The sequence below is a fragment of the Rhinopithecus roxellana genome, chromosome 19, assembly GCF_007565055.1.
Source record: "Rhinopithecus roxellana isolate Shanxi Qingling chromosome 19, ASM756505v1, whole genome shotgun sequence".
In the NCBI taxonomy this organism is placed as follows: Eukaryota; Metazoa; Chordata; class Mammalia; order Primates; family Cercopithecidae; genus Rhinopithecus; species Rhinopithecus roxellana.
Window position 1 is genome coordinate 35861901 of NC_044567.1, and position 27142 is coordinate 35889042.

General features: G+C 39.4%; 1 protein-coding gene across 1 annotated transcript in view; it reads right to left on the reverse strand.

The window, feature by feature from the left end:
• Positions 1-3514: 3514 nt before the first annotated feature.
• HS3ST3A1 (heparan sulfate-glucosamine 3-sulfotransferase 3A1) overlaps positions 3515-27142 on the reverse strand; it is a 105019-nt gene continuing 81391 nt past the window's right edge. Inside the window, exon 2 of the mRNA XM_010370562.2 lies at positions 3515-4436. Coding sequence (XP_010368864.1) covers positions 3815-4436 — 622 coding nt within the window. The 3' untranslated portion in view covers positions 3515-3814. The remainder of the gene's footprint in view (positions 4437-27142) is intronic.

The window sequence follows — 27142 nt, forward strand, 5'->3', positions numbered from 1 at the left end:
AGTTTGGTTCCCTTTAGCATTTTTCCCAGCAAAGCACAACATTGCCCTGCTTATTAGAAGAGGGAGGGAGAGAGACAGAGAGAGAGAGAGAGAGAGAGAGAGAGAGAGAGAGAGAGAGAGAGAGAGAGAGAGAGAAAGGAAAGGAAAGGAAAAGGAAGGAAGGAAGGAAGGAAGGAAGGAAGGAAGGAAGGAAGGAAGGAAGGAAGAAAGAAAGAAAAAGAAAGAGAAAGAGAAAGAAAAAGAAAGGAAGGAAGGAAGGAAGGAAGGAAGGAAGGAAGGAAGGAAGGAAGGAACGAAGGAAGGAAGGAAGGAAGGAAGGAGGGAGGGAGGGAGGGAGGGAGGGAGGGAGGGAGGGAGGGAAGAAAATAATAGAAAAGAAAGGTTTTCAAGAGAAAATCTAGAATGGTGACTGAAAGAATTACCAGTCCAGCGTTAATTAGAATATGGCTTTTAGACCTGAGGCACACACTAGTGTGACTGATCCTCATCTCAACCCAGGAACTGCAGCATGACTGACATTTTGGTTGAGATCATTTTTGGTGATGGAGACTCTCCTGCACATTACAGAATGTTTAGCAGCATCCCTGGCCTCTACCCAGGATGCTAGTAGCACCCTACACTCCTCAACCCTTGAGACAACCAAAAATATCTCCAGACATTGCCCTGGCATGCAAATTCACTTTTTGTTGAGCACCAGTGTCTTAAGCCTTAGCGAAACCTAGTGAAACATCTGTAAAGTGAAACTAATGAGAGTAGAGAGCTGCTGTTGTTGGTATACGGTGAAATAATGCATTTGAAAGGTCAGTCTGCAATATAAATATAAGGCATTATTATTTTATAGACACATTTCTTTATTCACATATTGAATTTAAGATATCTTCATGGGAAGCTGGGGACTCAGCAGGTCTCAGCTGGCAGAATACGATGAGACTGTTTAGGAGAAATGTATCCCCTTTTCAACTGTAATATCAAAAGTTAAGAATTTACGGACATGTCAATGTTTTAAACTCCTGCATAACAAGTTAACAAAAGGATTCAGGTGCTGAACAGGAATTTGATCCAAATGACCATTGAAGTTGATTTCAGTTTTGAAGATCCTTTGAAAATAAGAAAATTAGAGTGGGATTAATATTTCTAGAATAATCAATATCCATTTTCTAGAAGCATATTAATCTCCATTCATTGAAATGAAATTCATTTCCCTAGAAGTGGCTAAGTTCTCTGGAGAATGGATACACTGTAGATGTGACCTTGAAGCAAACTACTCAAAGCGAAACTGTGTTTTCTAGATGTTCTTCTTGAAAGACAACACTCTATACCTCTAAGAAACGGGAAGGGGATTGGGAGGCGTGGCTTTGGAGCAGACAGCTCAGAGAATGGATGCTAAGGTGTTCCAATCGAGGTCAAAGCTTATGATTTGGTGTAGCTAAATGGACAAAATAAATGTGAGGTCAAGTTCATGCACAGCAGGGATGAGTACCATATAGAGGCAGACATGAATGGATATTCCTGTTAGGGAATACTGACTCTAAATCTTTATACATTTTGCTGGTACTTATCACTTCTAACACTCTAAGGAACTCATAGAAGCTTGAAGATTTTCCTGGCATTTTCTGTAGTCATTCATTTTGAAAATAATATGAACAAAAATATCTACGTTCAAAAAGAGATCCTTTGCATTCAATTCTGTTCTTTTATTATTTCTTTCACATTAAAAAAATGAAGGTTGCAGAATGCAATTGTTTGTTTGTGCAAGCCACTTTTGCATAACGCCAAGCAAACACTTATAAAAGAATCAGTTGTACAAACAAAATGAGCTAAGAGAAATGATGATAAGAGTTATCTTGTTGCAGCTAGTGATTCAAGTAGAATAAAAACAGTCTGTGGCACTGGGAAATTGAGGGCATAGACATGAAGGAAATCAGCTGAAAAAAGGTGACCTGGATTTGGGGTTTACTTAACTCCTGTAAATGGGATATTAACAGATAAATTGAAGATTTGGAGCAATGACACAATATCTAACACTTAAAAGATTTGTTTCCTTCATTTTGATCCTATGTTAAGCTTCTCAAGAAATATTTACATCACCTGCTGCAACATCTATGGTAAATGTACAATTGTGTTGCATATTTTAAAACAACTTTAGTTTCTTTTGATTGACAACATTAGAGAAGAAAAAGAATATTATTTTAGAGTGTCTGGTCCTTTAAATTTTGGCAGATAAAGAAAACTTCCATGAAATAGAAGACATTTTTCCTCTTGGGTTTAAACCTCTAGTAAAATGTTGCTGACAGGCTAATTATAAATGTTTTATATATTTTGTGCATGTGTGCTCCTCTCTAAACCAATTTAATTCCCATTAACGCTAATCTTGTTAATACCCACTCAGAGAGGAAAGGAATACTCTTAATAAACTATTGATTTATTTGAGTGATTTAAATGGGGGATGGGCAGAAACAGACGAGAGAAGAGGAAGAGCCACCATTTTACCCACAAATGAATTTCCTAGAATATTTCTCCAAATATTACCGAACATTAGGTTATAAATGGTATAAATAGGAAGTGGGGGGGGGGGGGGATAAAGTGACGAAGTGATCGTCTTCCATCCATGAAAAATAAAAACGTTGAAAACGAATTGCTAATTAATTCTTTTAGAGTACTAGCTCCAAAGTTAGAAGTGAGATACTACAAAGAAAGGTAGGTTTTCTCTCTTTAAAAAGAGGTAAACCAAAAAAACACATGAGACTCATACTTGTAAGCGCTAATTGAAATCTGTTTTTCTTTTTTTAAAAGTCAGTTAAACCAACAAATGGGTAAGTTATGTTCCTAACATATCTTGTGCTACCCCTAGCATGGCTGGCCACCTTGTCCTCCGTGCAAGAATCCAATAATTCCTCTCCAATTCAATCAAGCATCCATCAGTCAAGATTTCCATATCTCAGGGTGTTTTTAGTAGGCAAGAGGCAAGACTGGCTCTTAAGAGAGACTGTGTCCAGGTCTGAGTGATTTTCTTGAACACAACTGTGTAATGAAACTGGGTGCCATGGAACTTAGAAAACAAGATAACACCCTCTCTGTCTCTTTTCAGATCATCTGAAAACTAGCTAACCATTTCTAAAAGTGCAGATGTCTTATTCTCAGCTCTCCCTGGAAAAAGTGGCATAAAATACAGAACAAGTGGAAGATGGAATTTTGTCCAGGGTCCACCATTTAGCCTTTAGATACATCATTTCTTCTCCCAGAGACTCAGTTTTCCTTTCTGTAAAATGGGGATAATAATCTTTACTTACTGTGCTCTTATATGACACAGCACGATTTTAAAAAATATTTTAATGATCAAAAACGTGTATTTGAAAGCACTATGAAAACTGTGAAGTGGGGTACAAACATGACAATACTAACTGGGAAATAATTTAAGAAAAAGTGGCACAGGAAAAAGGGAGAAAAATACAAGGATAGATATCAATTTTATCAGGGTCTTGTATTAAAAAGAGAGAGATGTTTATCCTCAAGATTTTCTGAAAACTTTTAATGACAACTGATGCTTATACTTTATGACTGGGTACATAGAACATAAAATAAAAACTGAAAATTGAAAGCGTTTAGACGAGTGAACTTTTCCTTTTCTGTTGATCCACGTGTTTGGTGCTGGTTATACGTTGAGATGGGGCTGGAGTGAGAACAATCTCTTAACATTCATTGAAAAAAATACTGAAACATATTTTCAGCACAAATATTAAACTGCCTCTTCTCTACCGATTGGTAAAAAAATATATTATATTTTGATTTTTTTTTTTCTTTTTAAATTATATGGTTATCCATCCCAGCCAAAGTCGTGCCCGGTCATCTGGTAGAACTTGAGGTTGAAAGGCCGGTAGAACTCGCGCAGCCTGCGCACCACCTCGCGGTCGATCTCAGGGTGGGTCCTGCCCTTGGTCTTGCCCAGGCAGTGGGGCCGGCTGCTGCCCTCCGCCTTCTTCAGGCAGGGGAAGCCCTTGGTCTTGTTGAAGTAGAAGTGCTTGTCCGTGATGATCCGCTTGAGGCCCAGGAAGTCCTGCACGCGGCCCAGCTCGCCGGCCGGGTCGCTGATGAGCCGCTCGCCGCTCACGAAGAGCATCTGGCGGATGGGGAAGTGGCGCAGCCAATGCTCCAGGTGCTTGGCGTAGATGCCGATCTGGATGGCGCTCCACGACGTGTCGATGAGGCCCGTTGTCCTGTTTTTGAACGTCAAGCTCTCGAAGGTGGGGATGTCCGGCCGCTTGGACAGCGTCTGTGTGTAGTCCGAGATGGCCCTGGTCACCGGGTCCCGCACCACCACGATGAGCTTGGTGTCCTTGGACATGGCCGAGATGCGCGCGGGCGCCTCCCGCGTGACGAAGTAACTGGGCGTCTTCTCCATGGTGATCTGCCCGTCCAGGGTTCTGGGCATCAGGTCCCTGAGAAAAGCAAAAAAGCACTTCAGAGATGTGCATAGAGAGCTCAGTCCCAGGAGAGGCTGTAAAGAACACGCTGGAGCCAGGCCGCAATTCCAGCCCCCCACCCCCCGCCCACTTGCTAGATGTCTGATGACGGCACAACGAGCTCCGCACCTCAGATTCCTCGTGTATTGAGCAGAGAATGATAGTATTACCCATCGCGTACAGTTTTGTGATGATTAAACGAGTTAATATACCTCAACAACTTAGAAAAGTGCCTGCCACCGAATAAATGCCATGTTAAGTTTCTGTGTTTTATTATTGTTTATCCACAGTGCTGTAAGAAAATAACCTTGGTCAAAATCTTCAGGTGAATTAGAATATTGTCATAAACACAATTATACTGTTATGAGATAGTATTAAAATATCCTGAGTCCTTCCTGTAATTTTCTTATAAACAAAGCAATTATATTCAACATCACGTAGCATATTACACAAAATACTTATGTTTGTAATTCCTGAGTTTTCCAGCAACAAACAAGACTTATTAAAGAATCCATCTTTTGCCTAATGATTTGAAATGCCATCATTATCATATTCTAAATATGTTGATTCTTTTCTACATTGGCCCAATTATAAGTTATTATCATGTGATAGTATATTTTCATGTACACCAGAGTAAATTCTGACTTTCTATTGTTCAGCTTGTCCTTGATGATTCTTGTCTGTTTATTCCTCCTGACAAATGAGATATCACTTTGTCACATTAAAAACAAAAACCCAATTGGAGTCTTGATAAAGCAGATAGTGCTTCTCTGTTCAAGCAGGCTTTCTACTGGCCTCGCCAGTCAAAACATATGAATAGGAGAGATCAAATCTATTTGTTCTTCCAACTTAAGTATACTGCCATTAAATGCACTATTTGTTGAGATAGATACAGACAGATGGATAGTCAGAGATCCTTAGTTATTTCATTTTGTAGTTTTGATTTCTCTTTTAATGTAGACATTATCTAGGATTGTATTATATCTTTAATTCTCATGATAGACTTGTTACTTTTGTTCATGGAATTTGTGGTTCGTTTTTATTTTGCATCTGCAAGGAAAGGATACACTTTGTATCATGGGAGCTTGCAGTTATTAATTCCCTGTGATTTTTGTCCCAGCTATACCATCTGGGCTAACTATATTTTGTGAGACACTTCAAACACACACAAAAGCAGAGAAAATTGTCAAATCAATCTCATACACCTCACATCCAGTTTCAAAACTTCAGGATGGCCAATTTTATTCATAAATCCCTTCATTTCTGCTGCCCCACCAGGCCAGCTGGATTATTTTAAAGTCATTCACAAACATCCTGTCAATGGATTAATAAGTATTCCTGCTCCCATCTGCATTATTTCTGGCACAAATTCCTCAATCTCTCAGGCAATCTCATGGCCCTGATTCTCCCTTAGTTTTAATGATGCAGGTACTGGGACTCAGAAAACAAGACTGTCATAAACACATTTGGGACTCCAAAATCAAGGCCTCAAAAGCAGCCTCAGAAGCCAAAGTTTTTCTCTGAACTTCTCCTGCCCCTCTGTCTTTCAGTCCTACTCTTACCCAAGACTCACCATAGAAACTAAAATCCCTCTCCCGCAAGGCAGGTCATAGAAACCGGAACTCCTTTTCCCCAAAGCCAGCCATAAAACCTAAAAACATTACTCTAACTTTCCACTTTTCTGTATAAAAATTGGCCATAAAGAAATTATCTGACCTATCCTGTTTGACTGTAGGTCATAAGACCTTCATTCCTGAGAGGGTCCTGCCCCACACCTAAAAGGAAGGAAGACATGCTCAGAGAGGCCAAGAAGAATCTAGACAGGCCTTGCGGGCTTCCTCCACTGGGTCTATTTGGGTTAGATCATACCCTTTTTGTCCAATCATATTTCTTTTTCTTTCTTTTTTTTTTTTTTTTTTTTTGAGATAGGGTCTTGCTCTGTCGCCCAGGCTGGAGTGCAGTGGCACCATCTCGGCTCACTGCAAGCTCCACCTCCCGAGTTCATGCCATTCTCCTGCCTCAGCCACCTGAGTAGCTGGGACTACAGGCGCCCGCCACCATGCCCAGCTATTTTTTTGTATTTTTAGTAGAGACAGGGTTTCACTGTCTTAGCCAGGATGGTCTCGATCTCCTGACCTCGTGATCTGCCTGCCTCGGCCTCCCAAAGTGCTGGGATTACAGGCGTGAGCCACCGCACCCGGCCATCCAATCATATTTCTATACAGCTGTTCATATTTAGCTAAGCCCAAACATAAAAATGGACAATTTCCTCTGTATTTTTAGGTCTTCCCTCTGAAGGCTCTTGCGTACACAGTAGTAAATGTGTATTGCCTTTTCTCCTATGAATCTGCCTCTCATCAGTGATTTTCAGCAACCCTTCAGGAGTTGAAGGGGAAGTTTTCCCTTAGCCCATACTCAGGTTTCCTCCCATTTTTTTAGGTGGGGGGTGGTTATTTTTGTCATTTCAGTCGGGTTATCTTTACTTTTTATAGGCATTTGCTTTCTGTTTCTGAGCTTTTAATTTTTGAAATAAATGTGAACTTCCTTTTTCAAAATAACTCTTAATGTACCTCATTACCCACCTCCTAGACAGACCTTAAGGTCTGGGTAAGAGTAAGCGAAGATCAGATAGTTTGGTGTTGACACAAAGGAGACACACATTGGCATAACCACCTATGCGACGCAGATTCCGTGGTGTGAATGCATATCACTCATTCCTCTGTGACTCCTTTTATGGAACTGAAAAGTTGGCTAGGCCAACCTAATATAAAAGCTTACATGACTCTTGTCTAAGGTGAGCCAGGAGATTTATCCAGAGATGGTTGGAATTTCTCAGTGAAGGAAATTTAAGCAAATGTGTGAAAAAGTTTTGGGCTTGAAAAGCAACCATCAACTACACAGAAGTGATAAGAAAGAGTATTTATAGACTTTTTTTTGAAAGAGCCAGCATTGCTGTCTCTTTTTTTCTATATATCTTTGATGTTTAACTACTTTATTTCAAATTTTGACCAGTAAAATAGAGAGAGCATAATACTTCACTTGGGAGCTCCTGGTTGGCCTACTGGGGAAGGGGTTGGGTGTATGGGTGTGGTTGGGGTGGGCAAGAGCTGCAGGAGACTTTGCAGAGATTGAGGCTATAGATTGTGCTGGGCCAGAGGAAACACTGCTAAAACCACTTAAAAAAGGAATCATATTTTAAATAATCTCAATAGAGTAGGGAGAAGAGCTATCCAACATACGAGGAGTTTGAAGAGGAAACAGCTAAAATCGGATTGCAAAAGAAAAACACATTCATTATTGTCATTGGCAGGGTGAGGAAAACTGACCGATTTAGCATGCGGGGGTGTGGAGAGTTGGGCTTAACTATAAGCTACCTGCAAGCTTCTTTCTGCAAAAATAAAGAAACGATAGTCTAAATAAATCCTAATCAAGCTTACATTGTAGAAAATGGTTGCTTTGTGACAGGACTCACAACAGAATTCTTTAAATGGCAATCTTTAAATCTTTTTTTTCAAAAAAGTCAATAAAAGGGATACACTTTTTTTTCAAAAAAATCAATGAAGGGGATACGTTTTTTCCATACATTTTCTTATTGCAAATCTTACTGCATTTTAATGTTCAACAAAGCACCACACTAGCATATAAAACAAAAGGCATATGTATGTTGGAATACTGCATTTCAAAGTGTCTAGAAGTTGGAAATCATTCTTCTTTACCACAGTAAGGTACATATTAGGTTGGTGCAAAAGTAATTGTGGTTTTGCCATTATTGGCAAATTACAGTATTATTATTACAGTATTATCTATTACAGTATTACAAAAGGTCTACAGAAATACCAGGCAGGCTATGGGAGCATGAAGGTGTGTGCACTGAGAAATCACGTGAGGTTTGCCTGAAGACAGAACAGGTGAGGAAGGATGGGAGAAATTCAACTGGATGATGGGAGGCATAGGTTCTAGGAGAACTTACTTTCCAAGCTAAGTAGTGTAGACCATTCCAATCTCCCCTCTAAATAGTGAGCACAATTTGGAGACATTTACAGTAGGTGTAAGGATGAGGAAATGGGTTGAGACCAATACTGTAAGGAAAAAAAATATAGAAGTGTATTTGTTTTGTCCTGAGGGAGGCAAAGATAAGCAGAAATTTCACAAGCAAATTAAGCATTATTGCAAGGTAGATTATACACAGTTGCTCTTCTTCCCATAGAACTCAAAGAGAACTCACAATAGCCAAAGGGCAGAAGCAAGCTGAGTGTCTATTGACAGATGAGTTAATAAACAGAATGTAGTTTATGCACACAATGGAATATTATTCAGAAATTCTGACACACACTCCAACCTGGATGAACCTTGGGGACATTATGCCAAGTGAAATAATCCAGTCACAAAAAGACAAATGCTGCGTGAGTTCACTTATATGATACATCTGGGGTACTCAAATTCATTGAGACAGCAAGTAGAATGGTGGTTTCCAGAGGCTGTAGGGAAGAGGAACAGAGAGTTACTGTTCAGTAGGTATGAAGTTTCGGCGTTATAAGATTAAAAGAGTTCTTGAGGTTAATCACATAGCAACATGTATGTAGTTAACACTACTGAACCTAGCAATGGTTAAACTGGTAAATTTTATGTTATGTGTATTTTACTACAATTTTTTAAAAAAGAACTTAAGGGAGAACAAACATTTCAGTGGCATTGATAGAAATTAGTTAGACAAAAGAGTCTTTTTGCTTTATGGTTAATTAAACATTAGAACAAGGTACTGCTGAAGGAGGTTGTGGTTTTGCTAAAAGGAAAATATAATAATTTATGAGATTTTTGTGCAGCTGATCTCGAATCAAAAAATGAGGTTTGTGGTCCATGCCCACTGCCTGCTGCATGATCACGAGATAGTAATTTAGCATCTCTATGCTCAGTTTATTCACCTTACCAGAAAAACCAAGTCAAAGGTTCAAAATTCCTGGACTGTAATGAAGTGTCATCATGGCCATTATTACTGTAGGGAATAGAGGGAAGCACTCTTTTTAAGAATGTGACCCCCAGTGTTCTGAATTCCCAGCTTCCAGGAGAACTCCACTTAGTCCAGCTAACAAAGGGTTCAGAGAGTTAGAGCTCTTTGCCATGTTCCTGACATACCTGCCCATTTGTCATTCAGTGAGGATGCCTGGTTTGAAGGCGGTGAGCTGGCTACATTATTTGGAAGGGCAGAGCCTGGCTTATTATCTTATTATGGTGTGAGAGAGATGAGTTCAGTTTTTAAGGGGATTTCATTTCCTTCCATGGCATGGGTGCAGTTGTGCCAGGAAGGAAACTGCTTGGTAATGTTAAATCTGGCTCAGACATCATGCCACTCCACTGTGCTGGGGAATTCCATTCTGGATCTGATCTGTCACCCTGGGTAAGGCTCTCGGGGCCTAGGGTTGTTAGAGCTGCTGTGTGTCTGTGGTGCAGGAAGTGTTATGGTCAAGCAGGAACCGTGATAGACATGCTAAGTTGTCTTCTGTTTTCTACCCCAGCCTTCAATCAGGTCAGCAGTTAACGGTGGGAGTACCAAAATGACCCAGAGGACTTTCCCCTGCCACACTACTGAGGGGACAGACCTGCCTTCATGGCTGTGCCTTAACGATGGTCCAAGAGGCAAGCCTAGAACTCTAGCACTGGCTGCATCACTGCCACCTCTATGATCTGGGAACCACCTGAGAGAGCCCTCCATGACACTCAACAACACATATGCATGGTGCATCCAATATGTGCAAGACAAAATAAAAAGAACTTCCCTCATGTGCCTCACTCTTCTTATCCATTTGGGCCATTTGCCCTGAATTCTCATTGCCGTCTTGTCTTTTGCTCCTTCACCCTCCCTCTGGAACTGCTACTGGCCCTCTCTGAAAGTACTTCTTCCAAAAAACAATTACCCTATTATCCTTCCCCATTTTATTTTTAATCAATGATGTTTGGTCAATTTTCTATTTATATGGAAAAATAAATCTTGGCATCTGCCTCTAGCTATCTAGGAAAAATTAATTCCAGATCATCTGCTGATACAAATATAAGTGGTGAAACAATCAACTTTAGGAATGAAACCTAGAACATTAGAACATCTTGATGATTTTGAAGGAGGTAAAGTTTTGTTAATTTCTTAAAGGAGTAACTATAATGAAAAAAAAAAGTAGGGCCGGGCGCGGTGGCTCACGCCTGTAATCCCAGCACTTTGGGAGGCCAAGGCAGGCCGATCATGAGGTCAAGAGAGTGAGACCATCCTGGCCAACATGGTGAAACCACATCTCTACCAAAAATACAAAAGTAGCTAGGTGTGGTGGTGTGTGCCTATAGTTCCAGCTACTCAAGAGGCTGAGGCACAAGAATCACTTGAACTTGGGAGGTAGAGGTTGCAGTGAGCTGAGATCAGGCCACTGCACTCAGCCTGGCAAGAGAGCAAGACTCCATCTCAAAAGAAAAAAAAAAGAAAGAAAGAAAGAAGAAAGAAAAAAAGAGCTCCTATAAATCAATAAGTAAAAATAACCATACAGCATAGAAGAAAAACAGGCGAAAAGCTGGAATAAGCACTTCTGAAGGAAGTAAAGTTTTGTTAACAGAGTACAGTATCCACAAATTTACAGCTAGATAGGAGGAATAAGTTCTAGTGTTCTGAAGCACTGTAGGGTGAGTATGGTTAACAACAATTTCATGTATATTTTCAACAAGCTGGAAGGAAAGATTTTTGAATGTTCACAACACTAAAAAGTAATAAATGTTTGAGGTGATAGATATGCTAACTATCCTGATTGGATTATTACATTGTATACATGTACTGAAATATCACTCTGTGTCCCATAAGTATGTACAATTATTAGGTGCCAACTAACAATGAAATAGAAAATAAATAAATAAAAAGTAATAATCAATAAACACACGAGAAGGCACTGAACTTCATCGGTCATCAGGAAAATGTAAAGTAAAACGCAATAGCATACTATGACACACCCACTGGTCATCTAGAATAAAAACCACAGAGAATTCTGAGTTTGGGTGAGAATGTGGAACTGGCACTTTGGTGGTTAAAGAGTAAACTGGCACAGTGACTTTAGAAAACTCTTTGGCACTATCTACTAAACATGTGCATTCACTGTGACCCAGCCATTTCATGGCCAGGGCTATACTCAATGGAAATGATACATACGTTCACCAAAAGACATGTTCACAGACAATTCTAATAGTCCCCATTTCAAGCTCTCCAAATGTCCACCCATAATAGACACACGTAGATCTTAAACAGTGAGATCTTAAACAGCATACAGAATGAATGACTTAAAACCTGTGGGTGGGCTGGGTATGGTGGCTCACACCTGTAATCCCAGCCCTTTGGGAGGCCGAGGTGGGTGGATCATGAGGTCAGGAATTTGAAACCAGCCTGACCAACTGGTGAAACCCCGTCTCTACTAAAAATACAAAAATTAGCCGGGTGTGGTGGCAGGCACCTGTTACAAGTCCCAGCTACTCAGGAGACTGAGGCAGAAGAATGACTTGAACCCAGGAGGCGGAGGTCGCAGTAAGCTGAGATTGCACCACTGCACTCCAGCCTGGGTGACAGAGCGAGACTCCATCTCAAACAAACAAACAAAACCTGTGGGTGAACATCACAATGTTAACAAACAGAGCCAGTCACAAAAAAGGAAACACTGTATGATTTCCTTTATAAAAAATGTTCTTAAACAGGCCAAACTCATCTATCCCATTCAATGTCAAAATGGAGGTTACCCTTAGGGGGATCAGTGTCTAGAAGAGGGCATGAGAGGGACTTCCAGGCTAAAGGAAAAGTACTAATTCACGACCTGGGTGCTGGTCACAGAAGCATATCCATTTTGTGAAAATTTATTGAGCTGTATCCCATGATTTGTGTCCTTTTGTATGTTTATGTTGCACTTGAATAAAGATTTTACTATGCTTATAAAAAATAAATGGACCAATATCCCATAATGCTCCAAGAAAAGCATGATTTTTTTTTTAAAGGGTATTTGTGAAGCCCACTATGTCTCCAATTTGTGTAAATTCAGATCACAAAGGAGAAGGAGTGGAGATCATATGCCTAGGAGTCAGGCGTCGTCTCCAAGACCACTTCTCCCTCACCCCAGGTGAATGATAAGGACGGCAGCTGCCCCTCACATGGACCACTATGAGCACAGTGGTGTGCAGTGTAACCTGGAGGATGTGTTTCAAGAGTGTGAACTCAGAAAGAGAGAACTGAAGAATAAGTCACACTTGCAAAATATTTGGGCGATGACTTTCTCAGCTAATCCTTACGCAGCCAAAAAAGAGGTAAGGTAGGTGATTACATTCCCTAATTTTTCTGACAAGGAAGCTGATGTCCAGAGAGGCTGAGCAGTATGCTGACGTCTTCATAGTCACTGTATGGAAGGTGATGGGGGGTCTTCCCACTGCCTAGTGTGAGATTATTTCTATTGCAGCGGGTAAGAGAAAGTCAGCAGCCAGAGGGGTTTACAAAAATAATATACAGACAATGGAGCCAATGGAGCAAATTCAATACATGGAAAACATGGGAACATGAGAGAGTTATCCAGAAGGTAGCTGTGAAGATCCTGAAAGAACTAAATTCTGAATTGAATGCAGATGAGATGAAGAAATTTGTGTACTTGAATTGGGGAGCTGTACGAAATTAGACCAAAAAAGATGATGGTTTGATTAATGTCAGTGATATATTAAATCTGAAGCAGTGTGCAGGTTTGGAGCAGGAAAGGACTGCAGGTGGTTAAATACTTTAGGAGGCTCTTCCAACAGAATCCAAGCTCGAGGAGTTAAAGACCTGGATTAGGGTGCTGACAGTGGGAAAGACAGGGTGGGTGAGGACAAAAGAAATATTTAGAGTATAATCGGTGAGGCTAGATAGCTGATTTATGAATGAAACAATGTAGACATTTTCAAAAAAGAAAGGTGGAAAAGAATACAAATTTTATTAAAGTGAACAATTATTTTGGAGAAGGAAGTGTTCCCCTCTCCCCCTCAAAAAAGAAAATTTGGGCCAGACGTGGTGGTTTATGCCTATAATTCCAGCACTTTGGGAGGCAGAGGTGGACAGATCACCAGGTCAGGAGTTCGAGACCAGCCTGACCAACATGGTGAAACCCCGTCTCTACCAAAAATACAAAAATTAGCCAGGTGTGGTGGCACGTGCCTGTAATCCCAGCACCCAGGAGGCTGAAACAGGAGAATCGCTTGAACCCGGGAGGGTGGAGGTCGCAGTGAGCCGAGATCTCGCCACTGCACTCCAGCCTGGGCAACAGAGTGAGACTTCACCTCAAAAAAAAAAAAAAAAAAAAAAAAAAAAATTGGATTTCTGTTTCAGTAGAGTCGGAGTTACTTTTTTATAAAAGTTAGGATTTCTACATGAGGATTCTAGTGGAGACAAAATAGTATTAGTTTTATTCTAAACTATGACACAGATGGATCATGTATCTCCATGAAGACAACATAGTTTTGTAGCAAACTCAAAAGCAGGAATAGTAATAAGGATTTCAGCCTTGATTTTGCTATTAATAAGCTGTGTGATCTTGGGCAAATCACTTTCGTTCTCCTGGCCTCGATTTCTTCACGAACAAAAAAAGCGTATTGTCCTCAATGTCGGAAGAGCTTTCCATCTGTAAGATTTCATGTAGGGAGTGAGACTTTAATTCCTTTTTAACTTGTATTTAAAGCTCTGTGCAGCATCATGCTGCTGTGTTCTGAAGTATGGCTCCACCAATCACATCAAGAGATTTGTATAAATAATTATACAGGGCAATTCTGCATCAACAGAATTGATTTCAAAATCAATGAGATCTGAAAGAATGCAGTTCAAATAACTGATGCCAAGAGAAAGTGCTGAGGTTAGTTAAAATGAAGGTGAACTTGATATATCCCTAGGGCTTGGGAGCAGCAGAAAGACCAGAAAATCTATGAGCAGAGAGGTCTCACTATATTCCACAAGGCAAGTGATGAAGGAGGCCCACGTCTATCCTGTGCTTCTTCTGTGCCTGACACATTGAAATGAGATGTCAAAGTCAGGAGGCTGGGCGCGGTGGCTCATGCCTGTAATCCCAGCACTTTGGGAGGCCAAGGCGGGCGGATCGCCTGAGCTCAGGAGTTCGAGGCCAGCCTGGGCAACACAGTGTAACCCCGTCTCTACTAAAATACAAAAAAAAAAAAAACTAGCCAGGCCTGGGGGTGGAGGCCTGTAATCCCAGCTTCTCAGGCTGCTGAGGTGGGAGAAATGCTTGAACCCGGGAGGCGGAGGTTGCAGTGAGCCAAGATTGTGCCACTGCACTCCAGCCAGGGTGACAGAGAGAGATTCCATCTCAAAAAAAAAACAAAAAAAAGAAGAAAGAAAAATGTCAAAGTCAGAAGATGAAATTCATGGATAGGACTACATTAAAAATAATAGATCCAGGGCAGCCAGAAGTTTAAGTTCAGGGTCCTTAGGAAGAGATAATGAAGATAGCAGAAAATGAACACTTACTGAGCATTTACCGTAGAACAAGGTCTGATGTATTATCTCTTGAGTCTCACAACTAAAATGAAAAGCTAGAATTATTCCCCTCATTTCACAGATGGGGAAATAGGCTCAGAGAGATAATGTGACTTATCCAAGCACACATGGTTGCTAATAGGGCAAGAATGAAAACCCAGGTCCATCCAGCTCTAAAGTGCATATTCTTTCAACCTTCGGAAACAGTCAGGGAACATCAGAGTGACTTTTGGTTGACTTTGGTGGCCGTCTTTGACATTCTGCCAAAACATATGAGTGTTAAATGCATTCTTTACATATCCATCTCTGAATGCAAATCACCCTTCCTGAAATCTTGCGAACAGGTAATACACATCATATGTTTTTCAAAGGCTATCTTCTGCAAAGGAAGAACATCCTGCAAAGGGAAGTCCCTGAGTTGTAATGCAAAGGTAATGTGCCTTGAGGAATAAATAAATCTGGCCCGTGTACATGTACTTTTTTTAAGTCTATACAACCAAACAGAACTGTGTGTCTGTTTTTGGAAGCCTCTGGCAGCAGAACATGCTAGAAAAACATGCTCTTTTCATGGCCACAGCGAGAAGGTAGTTCCTGTGGGTCCTCAATGGTGTGTGTCTGGGAGCAGGGGAAACTGCTGGAAACTCTCCGTGCTGTCAGCTCGCCATCCCTTGGGCCGAGTCCCACTCACATTAATATTTCTTTTCCTGCTGTTGTTACGTGGGACCCCTCCAAAAACGTGACTTACAAGGATGGAAAGAAAACTCCCTTTACTTGTTTTAATTGGCTTCTGTGGGTAGGAAGACTTATGTTTTTGAACCAGCTCCCACACTAACTGAATCTGGATATGCAATTCTAAGAACCAAATCATCATCAAGATAAGCTAAACATCAGGGTTAGAGGCTGGGACACTGACCAGTGCCACTGATAGCAGACTCCTTTTAAAATTTTTAACGACCAGGTAAAGAAGAAAGAGAGAGAGAGAAAAAAAACTGGATTCTTATTCTCACTAGTCTTTATGACACAATATGTACCAAAGCTTACTTCAAGAAAACAGCACAGGGTTCCCTGGACTCTAGGGGAGGAGAGAAAAGTCAAGGACTCTTGATCGTTAATTTGGGGGAGCCTCATGAAAAGATAACGAATCCATCTGTAGTCAGGTCAGATCAAAGAGTCTTCCTGGAAGACAAAGGGCAAGAGTGTTTTGGGCTCATAAATTCAAGTAAGAATGCTTTATGTTTCTGCTGGATCTTAGAGTTTCCCAAGCAATTCCACACATTTTCTCTTTCATTGACTCTTAGAAACAGTACAAATAAACCAGTAACTTCCAAGGCTCATTGCTTCAACCCCTGATCCCCATTTCTATGTTAACTTCATTGGGAGAACTCATGTAATTCATAAGATGTAAACTACCATTTCTAACACGGTATGCATTGTCCCAAATTCTGTTTTAAAGTGGTTTCCGTCTCCTAGGGGCTGGTGTGCTTCTATCAATGTCCTATCAAAGTATTAAATAATATCCAGAGAAATAACCTTACAACATTGAAAACTAAAATTCAATTATGAATTTTAATGAATTATAAATTATATTATATACAATTATGAATTATAAAACAACCGAATTATGCCAGAATCTGTAAGACAATCAGAGCCTAAGAAACCACCTGGGAAAGGTAGGAATACGTTGTTCTTCCCCACCATGGGGCCATCTCTGGACTTCCGACATTCTTTGTGTACCAAGCAAAAAGTAACATTTCCTACTCTGAGAGTAAGCATCTCTTTAATTTTTTTTTTTTTTTTTTTTTTTTTTAGCCTAGGTGCCACTCTTGCCTGACCCTGGTCCTGGCCCTGGCAGAGATCCACACTTTGAAAATACTAGAAAGTTTTTAGAGTTTGAGAAAAAAGAAAGTACTTCCTGGCATTTAAACAGAAAGAGAAACAAATAACACAACACCTAGGCTACTGACAAATGAAGGAGGAGACAGGGGAGTTGAGCCTCAGCCTTCAGTAATAAGTGCCGAAAGTGGAGAAGAGCTTAAAGGGAAAAAGACCTTTATGCTCAGCTAAGTTTGATTTCATTTGATGACATATCAAAATGACATTTTCAGATATGCAATGGTTTAAAAAACGTAACACCCATGTAACCCTGGGAAACAAACAAACTAGAAGGTTCGTGTCAACTGAGCAATAGAGAAAAATTAAAAGCACAAGAATGAAAAAGTTAGTGTATTTCAGTAAAATGAGGGGCTATCTAAAATCAGTCAGAATAGAAATGTCTTAAAGAATTATTCTTAATGTATGCATAAAAACGATGACAAATACATAGCAGAAATGAAATGTAATTAAGTTAGCTAGGAGCTGAAGCCTGAATAATATTTATAAGCCCTTAGAAGTGTGTGTGTATTTGGGTGCAAGAGAGAGAGAGAGAAAGAGAGAGAGACAGAGAGAGATTGATAGGTTACAACGAGACAGAGAAGAGACCAAGAAGATAGGAGAAAAAAGAGAAGAATCTAGAATCTACCAGAGATAGGAAAGTACAAGGACTGTATTCTTCCAAGCAGTACCACTAAAAATTAGAACAGGAAAAAACCTTAGAAATCCCCCAATCCAGCTGCTTCATTTCACTGATATTGAAAGGTTTGAGAAGGAGCTTGTCCTAAGTCATTCAGCCAAAAGAACACAAAAAGCTAGGCTTAGATTCTGAGTCTTCTGATGCTTGGCTCACTGTTCTTTCTAAGTTACATTATTCTGCCTTAATTCTAGAAATATAATGTGCCCAGGGCTTGATTACCTGAAAAACAAAATCCATCTCGGGGGCGTGGGTGGAATTCCCTTGTAGTTCTTCTGAACTGTGAAAGTTATATTAAATGTTGAGTCCTGATTAAAGGAAGAATTGGCTTTTCTTCAGCCTACCTGGTTCTCATAACCATGATATGAGGTCAGCATCTAGAAGGGGAGAATGGAATTCTTATTCAAAGTGGGGAGAGTCTGGGCCAAGGGCAGGCCCCTCTCCTGGCTCTGTGGTGGCTGCCGCAGCAAACCCAACATCTAGGCTGATCTGGGCTCTTGACAGGAGTTTTCTAGATGATTAGTTTGAGAGCTGTGCTATCGGCTGTTGTGCAACTGCGGGCAGCTGCTTCGGAACAGAGCTCTCATCAGCCTGGAATTATCGGGTCTTTGCATATGTGTGGCTGGAGATAAGGAGGGAAAATGTGCTTTTCCTTGTTTGGAAATCAACAATCTCAGGAGAGTGGGGAAGCTGAGAGAGAAACACGATGAGGATAAATCTAAAATTTTAGAAAGGTTCTTTGTTACATTTTGGCAATGGTGGTAGTTTTTGGTGTTTGCTTGTTCATTCCTTATTTTTCTGTCAGTTTATTTTATTCCACTTGTTAAGTTCTGGACACAGACTAGGTGCTAAATCAATATGTCTTTCAAGTTTGAACCAGGAAAAGTGACTTGCAGCTATGATTTTGGCAGGAGTCTGGGGTCTTGAACTGCTAGGATATTCTTTCTAAAATTTGCCATCCTCACCCTGTGTGAATATCTCAGTGTCCTTGATTTTTTTTTTTTTTTTTTTTTTTAAACAAAGTCTTGCTCTGTGACTCAGGCTGGAGAGAAGTGGCGCGATCTTGGCTCACTGCAACCTCCACCTCCTGGGTTCAAGTGATTCTCCTGCCTCAGCTTCCTGCATAGCTGGGATTACAGGCGACTGCCACCACGTCCTTGATTTTGAACAGTAGAAAAGGAGAAACATTTTGTCTCATACAGATCAAAACAAACTTCCAAAATAATCTCTTGTTCGTTACTCTTATGATATAAAACCCTAATAATGTCATAATGAAATGAGGCACGCAGACAAAACAAACTTCAGGAAATCCATCCCTGAGTGTGCATTTTACACAGCCTCTTAGTGCAGCTGTACCACGCACCACTAAGAAGCAAAACCGTCCATCCAATAGGGACACAGGCAAGAAGGGCTCTGGCTTTAAGTCCCACAATTTGGAAGTTTCCACAAATTGTACACACACACACATTTATTACAGAAACTGTCACTCCAGCATCAGCATAGTGCAACCAGAAACCCTAAATACCCACTCTTATATTTAAATCCCAGGGAAATGCTTCAGCAAACCTCTTGCCCTGTGTCTTTAAAACAAAAGGTCCAAATGCTGAGAACATTCAGGGGTTGTGTTGCAGCAGATAGACACTGCTTCCAGTCTGGGGAAGGATTTGGGTGAGGGAAGTAGTTAGCTAAGAGAAAAAAAAAATCAACTTAAGTAACTTATCCAGGGCTTCCTATCAGAGAGCATGAAATAGCGTCTGGAAGTAAAAGTATCATTTCCTAGTATTTCTGAGTGCTCATTTCTCTGCTTCTCCTCCTAATCCAGTTCACGGTCCTGAAGATATTAACACATTATAGAGGTACTCACAACATTTGCACTTGGAGGTGGAGGGGCATATTTCATAATGGAGCAAATGATGCCACTCTGACATGTATAAATACGTAGGTCCAGATGAAACAGCTGCAGTATGGTACTGATTCTTTCTAGGGGCAACTAGATGGATGTTAAAAGCTAGAATGGAGAACAGTTCTAATTTTATAAATATGTTTGAGATTTAATTACAATTTAAAAATTAATAAGAAGTCAATTTAAAATAACTTTTATTTCAAAATTTTATATTTATTAATTAGAATCTGCATTTTGTCTTTGAATTTTGATAACTTGGAATATTTTAGAAATAAAGACAACTTTTAAATACACATGGAAATAACTTTCATTTCTTAAATTTTACATTTACTTTTTTTGATCAAAATATATTCAAATTTGTGTACTTGGACTTCAAAAATTCTTTAGATCAGAGGATCATCCAACTATGGCCCACAGGCCAACCCCAGCTAATTTTTTTAACCTCCATGATTCCATTTATATGACACATTCAGAACACACAAATCTATAGTGACAGAAAGCAGATTAGTTGTTGCCAAGGGCTGAGGGGAGTGGGTAATGGGAGTGAGTGCTTAATAGGTATGACGTTTCCTTTTGACGAGATGAAAGTGCTCTGGGACTGGATAGCAGTGGTGGTCAGCTATTTTTGTCAGTAAAGTTTTATTGAAACATAGCCACGTCCATTTGCAAATGTATCCTCTCTGGCTGCTTTTGAACCACAAACACAGGACTGGGTACGTGTGACAGAGATCACGTGGCCTAAAAAATATTCTGGACCTTTTCGTAAAACATTTTTCACCTCCTGCTTTAGACCATTGCTGTCAGTAGAATAAATTAGTATTCAACACTTTGGGAGGCTGAGGCGGGTGGATCACAAGGTCAGGAGACAGAGGCCATCCCGGCTAACACGGTGAAACCCATCTCTACTAAAAATGTAAAAAAAATTAGCCGGGCGTGGTGGTGGGTGCCTGTAGTCCCAGCTACTAGGTGGGAGGCTGAGGCAGGAGAATGGCGTGAACCCGGGAGGCGAAGCTTACAGTGAGCCGAGATCACGCCACTGCACTCCACCCTGGGCGACAGAGTGAGACCCCACCTCAAAAAAAAAAAAAAAAAAAGCATTCAAAATCTTGATGATAGCATAATTAGCATTTTGTTGAAATTAAGAGATAAAAAAACAAATTGTAGGCGTAAGTATGTAGTAGTTCGTGATCTGCGTATGTCTTTGTTTTATTACTCATCCCAACATTGCTGGCCCATCAACAAAATGCCCAAATGAGCAATAATAATTAAATTGAGACATTTTTGGTAATTTGCCAACTTTCAGACATAGAAAAATAATAGATTTATGTGTATTTTTCTGTTTTGTTGTTAGGAAGGAATATTTGTCAAAATAGGAGAATAGGATGTATTTCATTTAACAGTTTATTAGCTTGATTTATAACTTTTTAAATGTTCAGACATACGGTATGCGGGCCTTCATTTGTGCTCTTGTCCAGGGACCTGAAATGTAAAGGGTGGGCCAGAAGAAAACACACCGGGACTCAGAGCTAAGTCATGGTGAAGAAAAACAAGGCCGGCAGACAGGCTGTCCATTCCAAAAAAGCCTGGGGCTGTCAGGGATTGAACTTTCCAGATGAGGCACTTCACGTGGGCGAGGTGGTTCCACCGCAGCAGAAACGCTGCAGACGCCTCACATCTGTGTGACCGAACAGAAATCCCTCTTCTTTCAGCAAAGGAAAACGAAACAGGCTAGGCTCTTGGGGGAGCAGCCCATTTGGAAAATAGCGGCTGTCCAAATGGGCTTTTAAAAAAATCAAACTTCAACAGCATTTAAAAAATTCTACATGCCAAAAAGATTCATTATAGAAAACTTAGAAAATTCAGAGAAGCACAAAATTCTAAAAAGTAAAATTACTCACCCACCGCTCAGATACAGCATTTAAAAATACATCCATGCAGATCTCATTCTATGCAGAGCTGTAGGTTAATAATTTATTTATAAAATTAAATAATATTGTGCACACACTATTCTAAACTGCCTGTTGCACTTTGGAATAAATAGAAACACCATTCTTGTCATTAATTACACAGCTACTTCGTTTTAAATTGCTGCGCAGTATCCTATTTTATGAAATGCCATAAAGTGTTTAGTGAATCCCTTATTATTGGATACCTGAGTTGTTTTTAAAGTCAAACATTTTGACTCACATGTTTAATTATTTCCTTGAAGTAGAAATGAAGGCATGAGTATTTTAAAAGCTTTTGAGCCATACCATAAAACTTCTATGAAGGTATTTATATATTGTCTTTGAATCTTAATATATTAAAATATTTTGGTTCTATTTCAGTATATTAAAGTATATATTTTCTCATACAGTCCTTAACACTTTGTATTATATTTCAATTGCTTCCAGTAAGCATACGGAAATGATTTTTTAAAATATTTTAATACTTATGCTTTAAATTAGAGCATTTCCCAGATGTTTATCAAGATCATGATTTTCAAAGACATTTTCTGGTTATGTATGTTTTGTCTACTTTTTTCCTAATGGGATTTTTTTTCCTTAGATTTCAAACATTTTCTTTATATTAATGATATTTACCCCTTGTCTTTTATGGAGCAAACATTCCAGTCTATCCTTTCTCGTTTCTTTTTTGTTCATAGTGTTTTTTAAAAATATTTTTAAATCCATCAATGTTTTTCTTTATGACTTTTGCTTTTCCTTTATAATGTTTCTAAACTTAATATTACATAAATAAATATCCATCTTTGACTTGTATTTTATTTTTTAATTCACTTTAAATTATGTAAAGTCAAATTTGAAATACATATATTTTAAAATTATGAACAAGTACCTGTCCTTTTATCAGTATTGATATGCCACCTACATCATATACTAAGTTGCTATGTATCCTTCATTTTGTGTTTGGAGTTTTGATACCGTTCTATATTTACCTGTGCATTAGTAGAGCACTCTTAATTATTGCAATTTGGCTGGGCACGATGGCCAATGTCTGTAATCCCAGCACTTTGAGAGGCCAAGGAGGGTGGATCACATGAGGTCAGGTGTTTCTAGGTATGGCTTTTCCTTTTGAGGAAACGTTGCCAGAGATGAGGAGAGGGTAAGACTACAAAGTGATAGCATGAGATTAAAGTGATGAAACTGTTTTATATTCGGATGGTGGTGTTGGTTATGCAAATCAGTACACACATGTTGGACTTCACAGAGTTGTCCTCCAGAAATGTCAATTTTGCTAAATATTAATTTAAATATAAAACAAAATAAAAATGTTACTGAGGAACATAAAAGAAAATTTGTGTAAATGAAAGTCATATAATTTTCCTAGATTAATGAACTAAAGGTAGTAAAAAGTCATCTCTTCCCAAACTAGTACTTACATTTTATGAAATGCCAATTCAAATGGAAATGAAGAGGGAAATAGGATTTAATTCAAATATTGTATAATTCTTCAATGTATTCGGAAGAAAACACATTCAATGAAAAACGTTCAAGAGTAGAACAGGAAATTTCACATTAGATTTGAGACATATAAGATTGCAATAACATATATTTTTTGAAATGAGTCTCCCTCTGTTGCCCAGGCTGGAGTGCAGGGTGCTATCGTGGCTCACTGCAACCTCCACCTCTCGGGTTCAAGCGATTCTCCCACCTCAGCCTCCCGAGTAGCTGGCATAACAGGTATGTGCCACCATACCTAGCTAATTTTGTATTTTTAGTAGAGATGGGGTTTCACCATGTTGACCAGGCTGGTCTCGAACTCCTGACCTCAGGTGATCTGCCCACCTCCGCCTCCCAAAGTGCTGGGATTACAGGCATGAGCCACTGTGGGCAACCAGTTTGCTCCATTTTTTTTTTTTTTTTTTTTTTTTTTTTTTGCTGAATAGTATTCTATTGCTTACATGCACCACAGTTTGTTCATCATTCACCTGCTGGAGGACATCTTGGTCAGTTCCAGTTTTCAATAATTATGACTAGCACTGTTATTAACATTTTGCAGAGGCTGTATGTGAATACAAACTTTTTCTCTAGGCTAAATAGTAAGGGGCAAAATTACTGGGTCATTTAACAAGTATATGTTTAACTTTATAAGTAACTGCCAAACTGTTTTAAAAGTGTCCGCCGGGCGCGGTGGCTCACGCCTGTAATCCCAGCACTTTGGGAGGCCGAGGCGGGCGGATCATGAGGTCAGGAGATCGATACCATCCTGGCTAACACGTAAAACCCCGTCTCTACTAAAAATACAAAAAATTAGCCAGGTGTGGTGGCAGGTGCCTGTAGTCCCAGCTACTCGAGAGGCTGAGGCAGGAGAATGGTGTGAACCTGGGAGGTGGAACTTGCAGTGAGCCGAGATCACGCCACTGCACTCCAGCCTGGGCGACAGAGCGAGACTCCGTCTCAAAAAAAAAAAAAAAAAGAGTGTCTACCATTTCTCATTTCCCAAAAGCAATGTGTGAGGGTTTCATTTGCTTCACATCCTTGTCAGCACTTAATGTTGTCACTTTTTAAAAATAATTTTAGCCATTCTAACAGTTGTGTGGTGGTATCACATGGTGGTTTCAATTTACCTTTTTCTATTGATGAATGATGTTGAACATCTTTTTATGTGTTTAATTGCCTCCTTGTTGAAATGCTTATTACAGTTTTTTTTTTTTGCCCATTTTTACATGGGGCTGTTTATTTTCTTACTGCTGAGTTTTAAAAGTTCTTTATATCTTCACAGGCCGGGCGTGTTGGTTCACACCTGTAATCCCAGCACTTTGGAAGGCCGAGATGGGTGAATCACGAGGTCAGGAGTTCGAGACCACCCTGGCCAACATGGAGAAACCCTGTCTCTACTAAAAGTACAAACAATGAGCCAGGCATGGTGGCACGCACCTGTAATCCCAGCTACTCGGGAGGCTGAGGCAGGGGAATCGCTTGAACCCAGGAGGCAGAGGTTGCGGTGAGCAGAGATTGCGCAGTTGCACTCCAGCCTGGGTGACAGAGCAAGACTCTGTCTCAAAAATAAATAAATAAATAAATAAATAAATAAATAAATAAATAAATAAAAGTTATTTATACATTCAAAATGAAAGTCCTTTGTTGGATAGGAGGTTTTTCTAAGTATTTTCCCAGTTTGTAGTTTGACTTTGCATTTTTTTTAACAATGTCTTTGACTGAGTAAAAGGTTTTTAATTTTGATGAAGTCCAATTTATAGATTTATTTTATGGATTATGCTTTTATCACATGTGTTAGAACTCTTTGCCTAGACCCAAGTCGTGAAGCCTCAGTAAAGCTTTTTACAGGCAAGTTGTACAAAATGCTTGAGATGTTTTCCAAATATTTTGATTTTTGCTATTATTTTGAATGAGATCTTGATGTTTTATTTGATCTAAATATACCTTAAGCTATTTTTTTTTAATGCAGAAGTTATATTTTCAATCCAGTGATTTTTTGGAAACTTTTTCTTTCTCCCACTAAATCAAACTGATCAATGTATTTACACAGAATTGTGGTAGAATGTCAAACAAGTAATGAGACATCTTTGTGGTTTCCCTATCTTTGTAGCTATCTCATTATCAATGACCCAAAATATTGTGAGTCTCAAACGTATTTTAGGAGGTAGGCAAGATAGCCAAAATGTAGATGAAGATATAGATATGACAGAATCTATATTCTGGCCACGTGTACACTTATTATAAGAATGAAGGACTATAATGCGTAGGTTATGACAGATGGTCTAACCTCAAGTTCCCAAAATCTGTTCTTAGCATAGCTAAGTCTGACATTGGGCCATGTTCTTATCCACCTAAGGCCGAGGTTCTTAACTTGAGTTCCAAGAATGAGTATCAGGAAACAGTGAACTTACAGTAAGTGTATGTAAAAGTGTGGAAATGAGCATACATGCATTTTTCTGAGGGAAAAATCTGAAATTTCATCAGATACTCTGAAAAGATCATCCCTTTTCAATTAGGCACATTTACATTCTACCCACACTCTCATTTCAAACCTATCTAAATCACTGAACAAATTTAATAAATATTTAGTGAATGAATGTTATTAATAGATGGCTAACATTAGGTTTGACCTAAAGTGCAAAATTTTTATTTAGTAAACATTTATTGAATGTCTACCTTGGCAAGCATCCTATTGGCTACATGAATAAAAAGATAATGTCCCTGAGACAAAAAACTTACTATCTAGAGGGTAGGTAGACATAATAACAAATGTATTTCAATGGGAAAATTGCTATAAGGGAATATTTATGTTCACAGAAGGAGTACTGAATCTGCCTAAGGAATTTAGAAAAAGCTTCACAAATACAGAAGTGCTTGAGTGAAGATAAGAATGATGATAAAAGTAGAGTCACAAGTGACCTCCCAATAATTTTCATATTCTGTAAACTTGAGATGTTGCAGAGTGAGTCAGATATAGAGAACGGGAGCTAATGATCAATTATATGGAAATTTATTTTATTATTATTATCATTATTTTTTTTTTTTTTTGAGAAGGAGTCTCACTCTGTCGCCCAGGTTGGAGTGCAGTGGCAATTCTCCTGCCTCAGCCTCCCAAGTAGCTGGGATTACAGGCGCCCATTACCATCTCTGGCTAATTTTTGTATTTTTAGTAGAGACGGCATTTTGCCAGGTTGGCTAGGCTGATCTCGAACTCCTGACCTCAGGCGATCTGCCTGCCTTGGCCTCCCAAAGTGTTGGGATTACGGGCGTGAGCCACCGTGCCTGGCCGTAAATTTATTTTTTAATAGAGTTTTATTATAGTTTATCAGGGTCAACTGGGAGAGGAAGGATTCTAGAAGAAAAGTGCTTAAAAAAATGGAGGCATAAGAGATTAGTGCTTGAGAAAACAGAGGCATATTCAGAGAAGTATAAGTGGCTCAGTCTTGCTGGAGGCTGAAGTAGGAAGGATCCTATAGTCTGACTTATATGAATTTAATTTACAGAAATTACAGTGGACATACACAAATATTTACGCAAGATGGTATTTACTGTAGCACTGTTAACAAACTTCTCAAAACAGGAATTAACTTAATGACTATTAGCTTATTCATCATTAGAGGACTGCTGAAAAATCTCTAATTTATTCATATACTGTAACATTTCCCAGTGTTAAAAAGATTGAGTTACATCTGTTTCCAATGACTTAGAAAGATCCCCAAAATAGTATTAGGTTACAAAACAAGTCATAAAACGATAAGATACTATCTCATGTTTGTAAAAACAGGCAATAAAAAATATGTTTTGAGTTAGAATGTGTTTTAGTATTAGGTTGAGTGTGTTGACGGCTCCAATTCTTCTTTCTTCTCTTTATCCTTGCCATTTGCCATGGAATTTCTAGTTTTTGTGTCAGGAGTGGAATCTGTTTTCCCATTTCATGATAGTTTACCCATGTGACTTGCTTTGGCCAATGAAACATTAGCACTTGTGCTATAAGAAGAGACTTGAAAATTCTTCATCACTGTGAGGACATGTCTGGGCTAGCCTTCTGAAGGATGAAAGGCAGATGGAACAAAGTAAAGCCACCTCAGTTATCCCAGGAAAGCCTTCCCTAGGTCAGCCTTCAGCCAGCTAATTCCTCTGCTCAGGCTCAGCCAAGATCAGCAGAGCCATCTGGTCGACCCACAGCTGACCACAGACACATAAGCAAGGCCAGCTGAGATCCCAAGTTAGTCTGGATCAGCTAAAACCTGCAGACTT